Source organism: Hippocampus guttulatus, chromosome 12, assembly GCF_054856545.1.
Source record: "Hippocampus guttulatus isolate MCC_2025c chromosome 12, RoL_Hgut_1.0, whole genome shotgun sequence".
Classification (NCBI taxonomy): domain Eukaryota; kingdom Metazoa; phylum Chordata; class Actinopteri; order Syngnathiformes; family Syngnathidae; genus Hippocampus; species Hippocampus guttulatus.
The window spans coordinates 6,608,152-6,620,786 of NC_141272.1; the positions used below are offsets into that span (position 1 = coordinate 6,608,152).

General features: G+C 42.5%; 1 protein-coding gene across 2 annotated transcripts in view; it reads right to left on the bottom strand.

Annotated features, from left to right (window-relative positions):
• Positions 1-1,939: 1,939 nt before the first annotated feature.
• dync2h1 (dynein cytoplasmic 2 heavy chain 1) overlaps positions 1,940-12,635 on the bottom strand; it is a 62,810-nt gene continuing 52,114 nt past the window's right edge. For both annotated transcript variants that reach the window (XM_086125237.1, XM_086125236.1), the window contains 9 exons: positions 11,933-12,037; positions 9,355-9,471; positions 8,572-8,679; positions 8,268-8,369; positions 7,117-7,206; positions 4,518-4,627; positions 4,368-4,449; positions 2,634-2,750; positions 1,940-2,203 (listed from right to left, as the gene is read on the bottom strand). In XM_086125237.1, the coding sequence (XP_085981363.1) occupies positions 2,042-2,203; positions 2,634-2,750; positions 4,368-4,449; positions 4,518-4,627; positions 7,117-7,206; positions 8,268-8,369; positions 8,572-8,679; positions 9,355-9,471; positions 11,933-12,037 (993 nt within the window). In that variant the 3' untranslated portion in view covers positions 1,940-2,041. The remainder of the gene's footprint in view (positions 2,204-2,633; positions 2,751-4,367; positions 4,450-4,517; positions 4,628-7,116; positions 7,207-8,267; positions 8,370-8,571; positions 8,680-9,354; positions 9,472-11,932; positions 12,038-12,635) is intronic.

The window sequence follows — 12,635 nt, forward strand, 5'->3', positions numbered from 1 at the left end:
ACCCTTGACATAAGACAACGCAAAGAAGCTCAAGAAAAGGGACAAGCAGAGAAATTAAATATTATAAATATTACCCGTGTAGTTAAAACTTTAGTCCAACACTTTTGGGGGACTACAGTTTCAAGAAAATGACACAGAGAGAAGTCAATTGTAAGACACACACACACGCACACACAGGTGGTACAATTACTCCACACATCCATATCAAATCAGTGACTGAAAATTAACTCGTGCATTGTGTTCCCGTTTGAGGAAATGAAAGAACACTATGTCCATTGGTGGAAGGAAGTAATTACCTTTTTTTAATTAAGGTTTAAAAAAAAAGGCAATTTTTCGGGAGGGGGGTAGGTGAGGGGGCTATTTGGCTGGACAGGTAAGACAGACAAAATGCAGCAGGTGAGATTCCCTTCTGCTGATTGTTGAAACACTCTAGATTACATAGGTGTCAAACTCAGGTCCTGGAGGGCCGCTGTCCTGCATGTTTTCCAAGTCTCCCTGTTGCAACACAGCTGATTCAAATGATCAGATCATCAGCAACCTCTGCGCAAGCCTGACATTGAACTTGTTCATTTGAATCAGGTTTGTGCATGTTTTCCAAGTCTCCCTGTTGCAACACAGCTGATTCAAATGATCAGCTCATCAGCAACCTCTGCGCAAGCCTGACATTGAACCTGTTCATTTGAATCAGGTGTGTTGCAACTGGGAGACTTGGAAAACATGCAGCACACCTGATTCAAATGAACAAGTTCAATGTCAGGCTTGCGCAGAGGTTGCTGATGAGCTGATCATTTGAATCAGCTGTGTTGAATTCAATCGTTTGAATCACCTATGCATTACCACAGGTGTCAAACTCAGGTTCTGGAGGGCCGCTGCCCTGCATGTTTTCCAAGTCTCCCTGTTGCAACACACCTGATTCAAATGAACAGGTTCAATGGCAGGCTTCCACAGAGCTTGCTGATGATCTGATCATTTGAATCACGTGTTGCAACAGGGAGACTTGGAAAACATGCAGGACAGCGGCCCTCCAGGACCTGAGTTTGACACCTATGCTCTAGAAAATCTGCTTGGATAACATTCAATACTATTTGAACATGTTTATTTAATTACCAAAATAGAATAGAAATAGTGGTGAGCAACAGTTAGTGGAGCTGCCTCACATGCCGGAGATTCATGTTTGACTGGAGTTTAGGCCAGTCATCAAAATGTGATGCTCATGACTATGTAGCCGACACCATGTCTATACACACACACACACACACACACACACACACACACACACACACACACACACACACACACACACACACACACACACACACACACACACACACACACACACGCTTTTGTAGCCCTGTGGCTTGAATGACTCTGCTCAACCTCAGCTCAGGGCCAGTCACACTAGGTTAGGGACTAACTAGTCAGCCACCTTGTGCGTGTGTGTTGCAGATAGCACATCAGCCTTTACTTTGTGAACAGTGAAGCATTTCAGGCCTGGAATGCTTGTTTCAGCAGAAGTGAGTGCAGCAGAGTGAGCGCAGGGAAACGTGATGTGCATTGTTTGCTGCTGAGCCGTGATAGGACAGTTGGTCAGCTTGGCACACAAACACGCATAGATCTAACCAAAGGTGTGTTTTGACATATGGATGTAGTGAGGCATGAGTGGCATAGTAACTAACACTTTCCTGGAGCATCATGATAAGCATAAATGTGCTGTGGTCGGCAATCGTTTTGATGGTTGCGCATGCTCAAACGAAACATCTTTGCATTCACTGAGAACCGTATGAAGTGTTTAAGTGGAAACAATAATGTTGTCTTTTAAAATAATTCGACTCTAAGAACTTTGCATTGCATGATAGTATAGAAAATGGGTGGATGGATCTGCTCATGTCAACATTTTTGCAAAAATGGCCCCTACAATGCACAAAAAGCCACAACACAGTTGACAACAACCACCTCGCTGGATGGCATTAAAGCTTTATTTTTTTAATACAATAAATATAACTAGAAAATACATGCAACAAAATCTGCTCATGATGTCCTATCATCGTTGTTTAAGGAAGAGGGCGGCACCAGTCTGTATCCACTGGTTAGGGTTGCTTCTGCAGGGCACACTGATGTGCGTGACCACCTTCACCCTCTCGGAGCCGCAATACAGAGGCAACCAGATGCTCTCCTCAGAAGCAGCGTGGTCAGCGGAAGAATTCTACGAGTGAGCATAAAACAGATCACGACTGACAATCGTTCCCACCTCGAAACAAAAGCAGTGAGAGAGCAGAGACCTCCTCCGAGATTTAGACAAACATTTGTCACCTGCCAAATCCCTGAGTGGAAGAGCTACAATCCTGATCAAAGTAGGCAGAGGGAGTTTACGTTCCATCCCAATTCAAATTTTTGGTGTGATCCGAGCAAAAATGTAATAGGACGGTATTTCGATACACCATTTTATACGCTGTTTTGACTATATTTGACAGAGATTACTTCATTAATTGGAAATGTGTGTTTTGAAAAAAAAACCTATCAATTAGATGTCCGTCTACTCCACAAAAATATTTTTTGTTCCTCAAACACATAGTAGTATTTCTAATATCTCATCTAATCAATGGAACCGCTGTCAAGTACTTTGGAACCCATACCTGAGGAACCCAGGCCATGTAGCAGAGTGGCACTGCTGACACACTGGGAGAGTCATGCTGGTTTTCACAAAGATGGACACCATCGAAACTACAACCCTCCAGCTGGAGACCTCCCACCTCAAAAAAAAAAAAGAGCAGACAGAAGTGAGGCGTGAAAGAAAGCAAACAACGGCATCTTAGAACGTGACCTGTCTCTGTTTATTATTTTTGACATACACACTTAATGTAGCTGATATTACAGCAGCAACAGCTGTAATTACTATAAGGGGTCCGAGTCTTCAAATCAAAAAAATGTATTACAGTTTTAGTAAGGTTTTTTTTAAAAAAAAGTGCCGGTCGCACCATGTCATGTAGAAGAAGCTGAGCGCGTGACGCTTTTAACAGTGTGGCCGTAACTAGACGAATGCCGGTGTATTTGAGACGCCTCTTGTTATCAGTCCTGTTTGTTGATATCAGACCGATGAATGTGACGTCATTTTTTTCCCAGCATCGGTCCAATAGTTATCTGTCCGATCGTTATGGCGCATCCTTGGTTGCTACGAGACATAAATGACATGAATCTGCTCTCAAGAGTGTCACTTAAACCAACATCACTGTTTTGTTGGTTCCGGTAAAATTCGGTAAATTATTATGAATGTTCAATTATTTTGAGATTTGGGACTATCTCCAGTTCTTAAATCCGATTATCATGTGTTGTTTTTTTTTTGGGAGTTTTGAAAGATTGATTCAAAACATTGTAATGTCTATTTAGGCGTTGTTTTTAGCTCCATGGATTCATTGCTGTTCAAGGACTCGCGGGAACCTAATAATGTTTCATGGAAATATGTTTTGTGTTTTAGCATCACACTTTCTCACTTGCATCAAAGAATGCCGAAGAAAAGACAAAGAAAGGAAAAGGAAGCAAGGCGATAATTACACACAGGCGTAGGAAAGGAAACAAAAAAAAAAAGCCAAATGGCATGATCGCAAGGACAGAAACAGTCCCTGAAGAAAGATGCAAAGAGAATGCAGAGGCAAGCCGATCTGAGAGCCAATTGGGGAAGAGAACACAAAGACACAAGCACGTGAACTTGCATGTCATGCTCGCAGTTCATGTTTGTCAGTGCATTCACTCCGGTGACTCAGACATTTTCCAGCTCAAACAACAAAAAGGAACTCTGGCATTAAGCCAGGCATACAAAGACAACTACTAAATCACCATAATCTGGGCAAGGCAGACAGAGCCAGACAAAGCTGCACTGCAACCGCGTGTGTGTGTGTGCGTGCGTGCGTGTGTGTGTGTCAATAAAATGAGCACATCACTTCACAACAATTATTCCCTCACTATCTTCAGCTGTCAGATTTTGGAGCGTCTTCCTTCCCTGCGTCCAGCCGCAGATTCGCATTACAAGCCCACATTCCTCCCTCCTCCTGCTGTACACTTAAAACTAGTCATAGAAGATGCCGAAAGCACCAAGATAATAGACCTTTTTCGACAATGGTCCAACCCAATGGAATGTCTAATGTGGTTCGAGGTAACAGGGTGCCATTTAGTCATTTGTAAAAGGAGTCACATTGCACCGAGCCACCGCGGCTGCGTTATCCGAACAACTTAACTTGTCAACAGACATAAATCAAGATCAGGAAAAAAGGGCAAAGTGACTCGTATCCGACTATGGACCAGAGTAAATGATTGATATCAGTGAACAGCATTGACCAAGTGTATGTGTGTGTCTGTCGCAGCTTTCACGCTACCTGAACTTGAAGTTTGGCTCCAACAATGGGACTCCTCCATGACGACGCAAACACCAAACTGTCCATTGAACAACCTAAAGATCTAAAACCCACAAAAAAAAAGATGTTATCTATCAGACTCTTCGTAGAACCCGGTCAAACAAATCCTACCTGGCAGTCTCCTGCCTCAGAGCATTGAGGAAGGTATCGGGGTGGAAGAGCTCGGACAGATCCAAGGTGTCCGACAGAAGAGTTTGTTTGCCAGCACGTTCCACCCAGCCCTGTAAAAATTGGAACGAAGACACAACAAATGCAAATTAAGCAAGGAACGCATCACGATTACGTCAAGGGTCCAGGTAATATACACTCTTAGCTCAAATATTGATCAAGGAATGTTCTTTTTTCGATAGCAGACAATATTTTGGGATACAGAATAGGAAACCTCACATATACAGTATATACCATAGTTTGAAGTGTGGAAAAAAAATTGTTCTATAAGATTGGTCATTTGTGCATCCTAAACGAGCATCAGTTCACTCACAGTTTGGTTTGGTTTGAATGGTGTTTGTTTATTGTTGTGCCCTTGTAGATATGCTGTAAGATCTTGTCTGTGACCTATTTTGCAAAACAAGAGGGGTAATATTGTCAGCGTTAAAGCCGTAAGATGAGCGGGCTCTCACCCCTCTTTTAGTCCGTGCCTCGAGGAGATACCTGCTTGCGGCTGAGGCTCTCAAAGATAAGAAAATGTTGCATCTATCTCGTCAGTATGCTGATGTTTATTTCTTTGGAGAAAACTCAAAAGATACGCCTGGAGATGTCTGCTGTCGCATGCTTTCATGTTTGGAAGAGGACCTTTCGATTGCAGTTTTAACCTCTTCGACTTCTGTCTTTTTTTTTTTTTAATGCCAGTAAGAAAAAAGATTTGGGAGGTCAGCGGCATGACATGAGATGAATCAGCAAATATTTGATTTGAGTGCTTTTTTATTGTGGAAGGGTCATTTTCAGCACAGAATCAAAAAGGGTTGGTCTCAAAGACGGCTCACTTTTGAGTATATGCATATATGCTTATGCTGTATATATATTTCCCTTTTTTTAACTATTTTAAAAATGTTTTTGTGCATGCAAATGTATTGTTTTCTACTTTCTCTTTTTCATAATTTTTGCTGCTATAAATTGCGAATTTCTCCATTGTAAGACAAATAAAAGGTTTCCTTCTTCTTCTATACACGAATGCAAGCTCCTACAGTCACCACATCAACACAGATGCAGATGTATGCATGCTACCAAATACTCAGCAAGGCAGTGTGTAGCGTTCAAGCTACGGCCTGCCTGATTCACCTTTATTACATTAGTTGAGCAGGCTGCCTTGAAGAGGAGCACAAACAGATATTTAGAGACAGACGGAGTGCACGGAGGTTAGCAGATAGAAAGAAACAATGATGCCGCGCACGCACGCACACAGCTGGGCGTGCAGGCAGACGAGATAGCAGACCGACAGACGTAGACAGAAGGTTCAGCCTCACGCGGACAATGAAATGCATCGGATTCTCATGGACATGAATATTTCTGAACACACGCAAGGGTGTGTGTGTGTGTGTGTGTGTGTGTTTGTCTACTCTCAGCTGCCAGAACATATTAAAGTAGGAGACACAGTCAAGAGTAGACAGAGCCAAAGCCTTTACTTCCTGGCACCAACATAGTGCAGATACTTCTCTAAATTTCAAACAATTTATATATGAAAACATCTATGGAAAATGGATGCAGTGTAATTGTTTTAGTCAAATTGAATACATAATAAAAAAAAAAACTGACATTAATTTGGAAAAATGCAATAGGGATACAGGGGGCCAAAAAGGTTTTTTGTTTTTTTTTAAACAGTAATTTACAGTGACCCCTGCTTTTCGCAGGGAAGATAAACAACGCTGGTCCGCAAATAGCGAAAATCTACAAAATATTGACACTGAATGTCCAGCCATCCATCGTTCGATCCGCTAGAATTCACAGGTGTCGAAGTCCGGTCCTCGAGGGCCGATGTCCTGCATGTTTTCCATCCCTCCCTGCTGCAACACACCTGATTCCAATGATCAGGATCCCTATCAGGCTCCGATAGAGGTTGCTGATGAGCTGAACATTTGGATCAGGTGTGTTGCAGCAGGGAGGGATGGAAAACATGCAGGACACCGGCCCTCGAGGACCGGACTTTGACACCTGTGCCGGTTTGATCATCGCAAGGGTCGCGGGGGGGGGAGCTGCAGCCTATCCCAGCTGTCTTTTGGGCAGGAGGCAGGGGACACCCGGAATCGGTTGCCAGCCTGCCATGCGTGTTTTTGGAATGTGGAAGGAAACCGGAGTACCCGGAGAAAACCCACGCAGGCAAATTCCACACAGGGAGGCCGGAGCCGGAATCGATCCATGTACCTCTGCACTGTGAGGTCGACGCACAAACCACGGGACCATCGGGCCACACTGAATGTTTTTAAGTTATATATCATGATTGAATGGTTTGACCCACTTCGGAATAGATTTTCCTCCATGTGGTCCTTGAGCTAAAATGAGTTTGACACCCCTGCTGTATTGATTCAGATCGATTTTGTAGTTGATAAGGGTGATGATTATACTGTATATGCATGATAGATGGATGGATGGATGGTAAGCTCTACTGATGAGACAAATCTTAACTCATTCACTCCCAAAGACGTTTTCAAACGTCTTTTCAGACTTGGTCTAGATTGGCTGGTACTGAATGAGTTAATGGACTCCCCTATATTACCTGTAAGGCAAGCGCACGCACTACTATAGCGCCCAGATATTGCATTGGCTCTTCAGGTCCCTCCCACATATTTTGCCATTGCAGAGGACACTAAGAAAGAGAGCAAAAAACAAACAAGCAATTTATTCAAACATTTCTCAACCAATCAGCAGCCTTTGGATGCCCTTCTCAAATATGAGTCAGTCAGAAAGGTACTGTACAAGCTTCAACTGATGCGCGATTGAGTGGATGCACATCTCTCTCGCTCTCACTTTTGCTGTCAATGCAGAGAACCAAAGGGCGCAGCATAAAATCAAATTCATTGAGCTGCATTAAAGTCAGCCCTCAGGGGAAAGAAGACCAAAAAGTTGCTTAAATTACTGTAGTCCCTCGGCTGTGTTTTACATAAAAAGTGAAAGAGTTTTAAAACGTCATTACATTGTGGCATGTGCACTTTCCAGCACGTGTATACTGTGATGGGGAAGGGGAGCAAAATGGAAAATGGAGGATTAGAGGGACGGGTGTGCGTAAGAAGCCGACCTTTAATGGGCTTGAGGGAAGGTGTTTGTATTTGATCTCAGTCGGAATTGTCTTCCTTTACGAAATTCCCTCATTTGAACTCAAAAAAAACAAAATGAAATCTTCTTTAGCAATATGGTGTGTGGATTCTTGAGGTGTTAAGTGCCTTCGTTTGACATGTGGGAGAGAAACAGCAGCTCAATCACAAAAACCACATCAAATAATGAATAAAGAAGTCATAACATCAAGTGCTTAAAAGACCAAACTGTTAAGTCTGTTCTTCCTGCAGCCATGCTCGCATGTTAAATACTCAGAGGCAAGCTCTGCTAAACAAAGGGCCTATCGATGTCTTATTCGTACATCAGACAGAATAAAAGTAAAAGTATCGGCATATCTGGCCATTGAATTGTCGGGAAAATGATTGTGCGCTGAACATGTGACATTGAACGCATTTGGGTTTTTATTTCTTTGGTAGTTTTTCAAAATGTATTTGTTTTCCTTGAAATACTATACCAGTATCTTTATTTATTTTTTATATATTTTGAATTGTTGTCTTTTTCACTTTTATGGACCCCAGGAAGATTCGCTTTTCTGTCTCGCAAGAGCAAACGGGGATCCAATAAACAATAAACCCATAAACGAGTTCCACTTACCTCCTGATTGAGCAAAGCGGTTGCCAGTTTTTGGACCTTGGGAGTTAGAAGCTCAGTCCCTCTAATCACCTTGCTCAAGGCAGCGAGGGACTGGTGGATACTCTGCAACAACAATTATAGTTAAGGGCACATATCTTTTTTTTTTTTAAATTAATGTAATTAAACTGATGTCAGTCTATGCACTGTATGACGGTGATATCTTGTTTGCATTTGGTACAAATATCGTATCGTATATTACGCATGAAATGCAAGATAGATGTTATTTGACTGCAGCATCTCTCGTAATGTTGGTTCTCTTACACACCTGAACCAAGCGAACGGCATTAAACTGTTCCAGAACAACGAATGACAGTACTGGGGACCCGTGTTGATCTGTCGGCGGTGTGACCTTTTGCTGGATCAGCGCAGAACCCTGCAATGTCGACGATAGCCAGACAGAAATATGTTGCATTGAAATACAATGGCAAAAGTAGCAGCTGTTTTGTTATTTGTTCAAAAACAAGACTGAATATAAAGAAAACAGGCAACGGCCTGGGCAGGCATTACGAATGGAGCATTGGGTGGCAATTGATCCCATGTCATTTGCATCGACGGTCAGCTATTGTGATCTGATGCATCATTTTCATCAATTTGAGGGACAGAAGAGTAGACACATGCGCTGTATCCTAACTGGGATCAAAACAACAGCAGTATGGAACACAGTGTAGGTTGTTTGAGTGTATTTTTTTCGATAAATCACTAGTCATTGAACTGAGCCTGTCTCGAACGAATCAGTTAAGACACCCATGCAAGTACAGGCAGAACATGCATACTCCACATAAAGCGGTTCGGCTCGAGAGTCCAATTCAACTGTGAGACAGAAGTGCTAACCGAATGCTCCATCATGCTGTCCGTCTTCACAGGAGCAGTTTATTTGAGATTTTTGTCAACTATTTGTATCATCATTGTCATTCAAGAGCATGGGGAAGCGTGTCCAATCTCTTGGATTTCTAAAATCATTGAAGGCTATCATCCAAGACTGCGATTGCATTCGGCAGCACGCTGCACTTTTCAAGAAAATGAACAAATAAATAGTGCAGCAATTAACCTTGTTGAGTTTCTTCCACAAGTTGAGGATAGGTGACAGTCCATGAGACCACAGCTCCCTGTCGAATTTTGACCCTGTTGCAACTGAGCAGCTCATGACACGAAGTTGGGAAATCACCTGCGAACCAACGAAACAATACATTCAAGGTTGTTGTGACATATTTATGCTCGTTGTTTGCAAAGCTCCTCATATGAGTGACGCTCCCCCTCGACCCAAAATGCTCAGAATTTTCTACATCAGGGGTGTCCAAAGTCGGTCCTCAAGGGCTGCTGTCCTGCCTGTTTTCCAGCTCTCCCAAGAGCAACACACCTGATTCCAATAATCAACAACGTTCACATGCTGCTTCACAGCTGGCTGATGAGCTGATCATCTGAATCAGGTGTGTTGCAGCCGGGAGAGCTTGAAAACAGGCAGGACAGTGGCCCTCCAGGCCCGGAGCTGGACATGTCTGGTCTACATCGATAGCTAAACCATAAATATACCAACAATTGAAATCCCAAAACACTCCAAGGTGATTTCAAATCAAGAATCCTCTTAAAAATAAATAGCTTACAAATGAATTGAATTGGGGAGGGGGGGGGGGGGGGAGTGTGATGTTAGTTTCTCATGAACCTTTTTGGTTTTTGTTGTTTTGGTTTGGTGAAGACAAATGACTGGAAAAAAATATATATGCAGCACGATTTCAGTTTTAGAGGAGGGGGAAAAAAAGTGGCCAAATTTCAAACGCAAGTCTTGAGAGATCCTTCCGCAGCCCATCAAATGTGCTTAGCTTTTGGCCAAGACCACGGTATTGTGCTCCACAAAGAATCAAGACGTGTGTTAATGTGAAGGTGTACGTGAGGAGTGTTGGTGATGAATGGCTTCCATTAGTCCCAGGCAAACTCAACCAGCTGCTTTATCTTCTTTGCTCGGGTGATTAAGTGTGTCTCTGTGTGTGTTTCATACTGAATGCGTATGCACGCACGCGTGTTTACACTGCATCCTTTATTTGTTCCCAAATTGTTGAATCTCCTTCCTGCCATGAAGAGTTAAAAACATTTCCTCACATGATAACCTAATCACTGAAATTCCTCTCAAAACTTTGGTGCCATTATTGGGAAACTAACCGTTACCATCATCATCAGTCCCTGATATTCTTGCCGGTGCTCCGATACTATGTTACTGGTGGCCAGGGCAGCAGAGTGCAATGTAAGGTTTTGGCCATTTGCCTCCCCTATATCCACCTTTTCTCATCATCTATCACGGGATCTATAAAGAGCTCTGGGGAGACAGGCTGGCTAAATGGTATACTCCGTTTCGACCTGCAGTTTGCCTTCTGGCCTGTCACATCCTGATGGGATCCCACACCTTTCTCACGCTCTGTCAAGGCTTTCTACGGATGAAACATGGACAACGGCCAGCTTTGGAGCAAGTTTGTGGCGCGGCAAGGACAAACATGGCCCCGCTGCCTTGGCCTGGCTCCACATACACTGCCGTTCAATAAATACGTTCATGTTGGTTTTGTGTTAACAGCGAATTCACTAAGCCATTGAGTGTACCAACATATGCAAACAAATTTGTAATTCACATTCGCACTGGCGTGGAAGAGATAGCGTTCACTTACTCACAGACAATTTTTCTGCACTATTTTTTTGTAAAGCAAAGATAGCTGTTCCATGTGTCACAGACGCATTCCAGTGACGGTGGAGACTTTTTTTTATTTTAAATGATGGTTACAGATACGACACAACACAGTGACATGACATGAGATTGATTGATGCAGACGCAACTCACATTTTGAATGATTGAATTATTCCTTTACATGTTTCGTGTCTGTGCAAGGGGGCTTTCATCGCATCGTACGATCAATATCACAGATGGCTGCTTGATAGGACTGTTTTGAGACTGCTGGATGCTTTGTTGTTGTTTTACTGCATTACTGCAATGCATCATTCCAAGAGGGGTCTCGGAGGTTGTTGGGGCTCAAACTTGTGTCTTGGATCCGGAATATTAGAATACGCAGGTGTTCCAAAATTAGCTGCCCTGTCAGTGTATGAATTTAAATGACAGTACTTCTCGATTCACTTTGATATTGTGCAAAATGTTCACAGAGACAATCATGGCGACAAATTAGTGATTGACGAATAACATGTTGGCTGACCAGCGACCTTTATATATACATTCAAAATTTGCAGACAAGCGCTTACATGGTGGATATGGAATGGTGATGTGCTGGTATGATCACTGCGTGAATGAGCAACCCAGTCTTGCTCTTGCCTCGTCATAATTAATTCATTACATGTCCATCTGTTGCAATTTGTGCAATTAGAATATATAATGCGAACGTAATACGTTGGGAGAAGAAGGTAACATTGCACGGATAAAATTGCTTGTAAGTTGTGATTCCAACCTTAATAAAATCTCAAACTGAATTTCATGTGATTTTCATTGACAACGTATGTGACAAAATGGTAGCACGGTGTCATACGGAAGAAACGAGGGAATAAGTGTGCATAAGTGAGCATATTGTTAACATGTGGGCTTGATTTAGCAATCAGGCAAGAATGTCTGTGTGGCCATGTGGGCGTTTGTTATGCACCTGGGAGCTGATAATTCTCTGCGAGGCTCTTTCTATGTTAGCAGGCAGACCAAAGAATGCAGGCTTGTCGTCCTCTGGGAGATTCTCCACGACCCCACGGTAGTCCTGAGAGCATACGCACACATTTGTGTTTATAAGATGACAACAGTAATCGTACAGATGCACACACAATACAAAAAGACATTAAGGAAGAACTCGTTTTGTCACGTGGGAGAACATAAAACTTCAATGAAATCATCCTTGATTATAAGTGTTGGTTTCATAATTCCAAGTCTACTCAGAATTATGTACAAGGCTTGCATAATTAGTTTGGCCACATCGTGCAAGAATTTATCATTTTTAACAAAGCAAGATGGGAATGAAATGTTTCCTTGAATGCAAGTGTTGTTGAGCTAACTTGGCAAAAGGTCCACTGACAATATGTAAAAAAAAAAAAAAAACTAAAACAAAACACACACACAGCATTAAAGCTTCACTCCTACTTTAGTTGTTACTTTCTTTGCAAATTGTCCGTTCACAGCACAGATTTCCATATTGACTTCCTTTTCCAACCATATGCCTAGCCAACATTTAAGTGGCAAAAACAAAACACACTTTCAAAGGCACCAAGAAGTGTGAGTCAGTGATAAGCTTGGGTGGCCTCTAGCAGCAATCTGTATTTTTTTTTCTTTTAATACTTCTTACTTGGCCAATGCAGCAGATT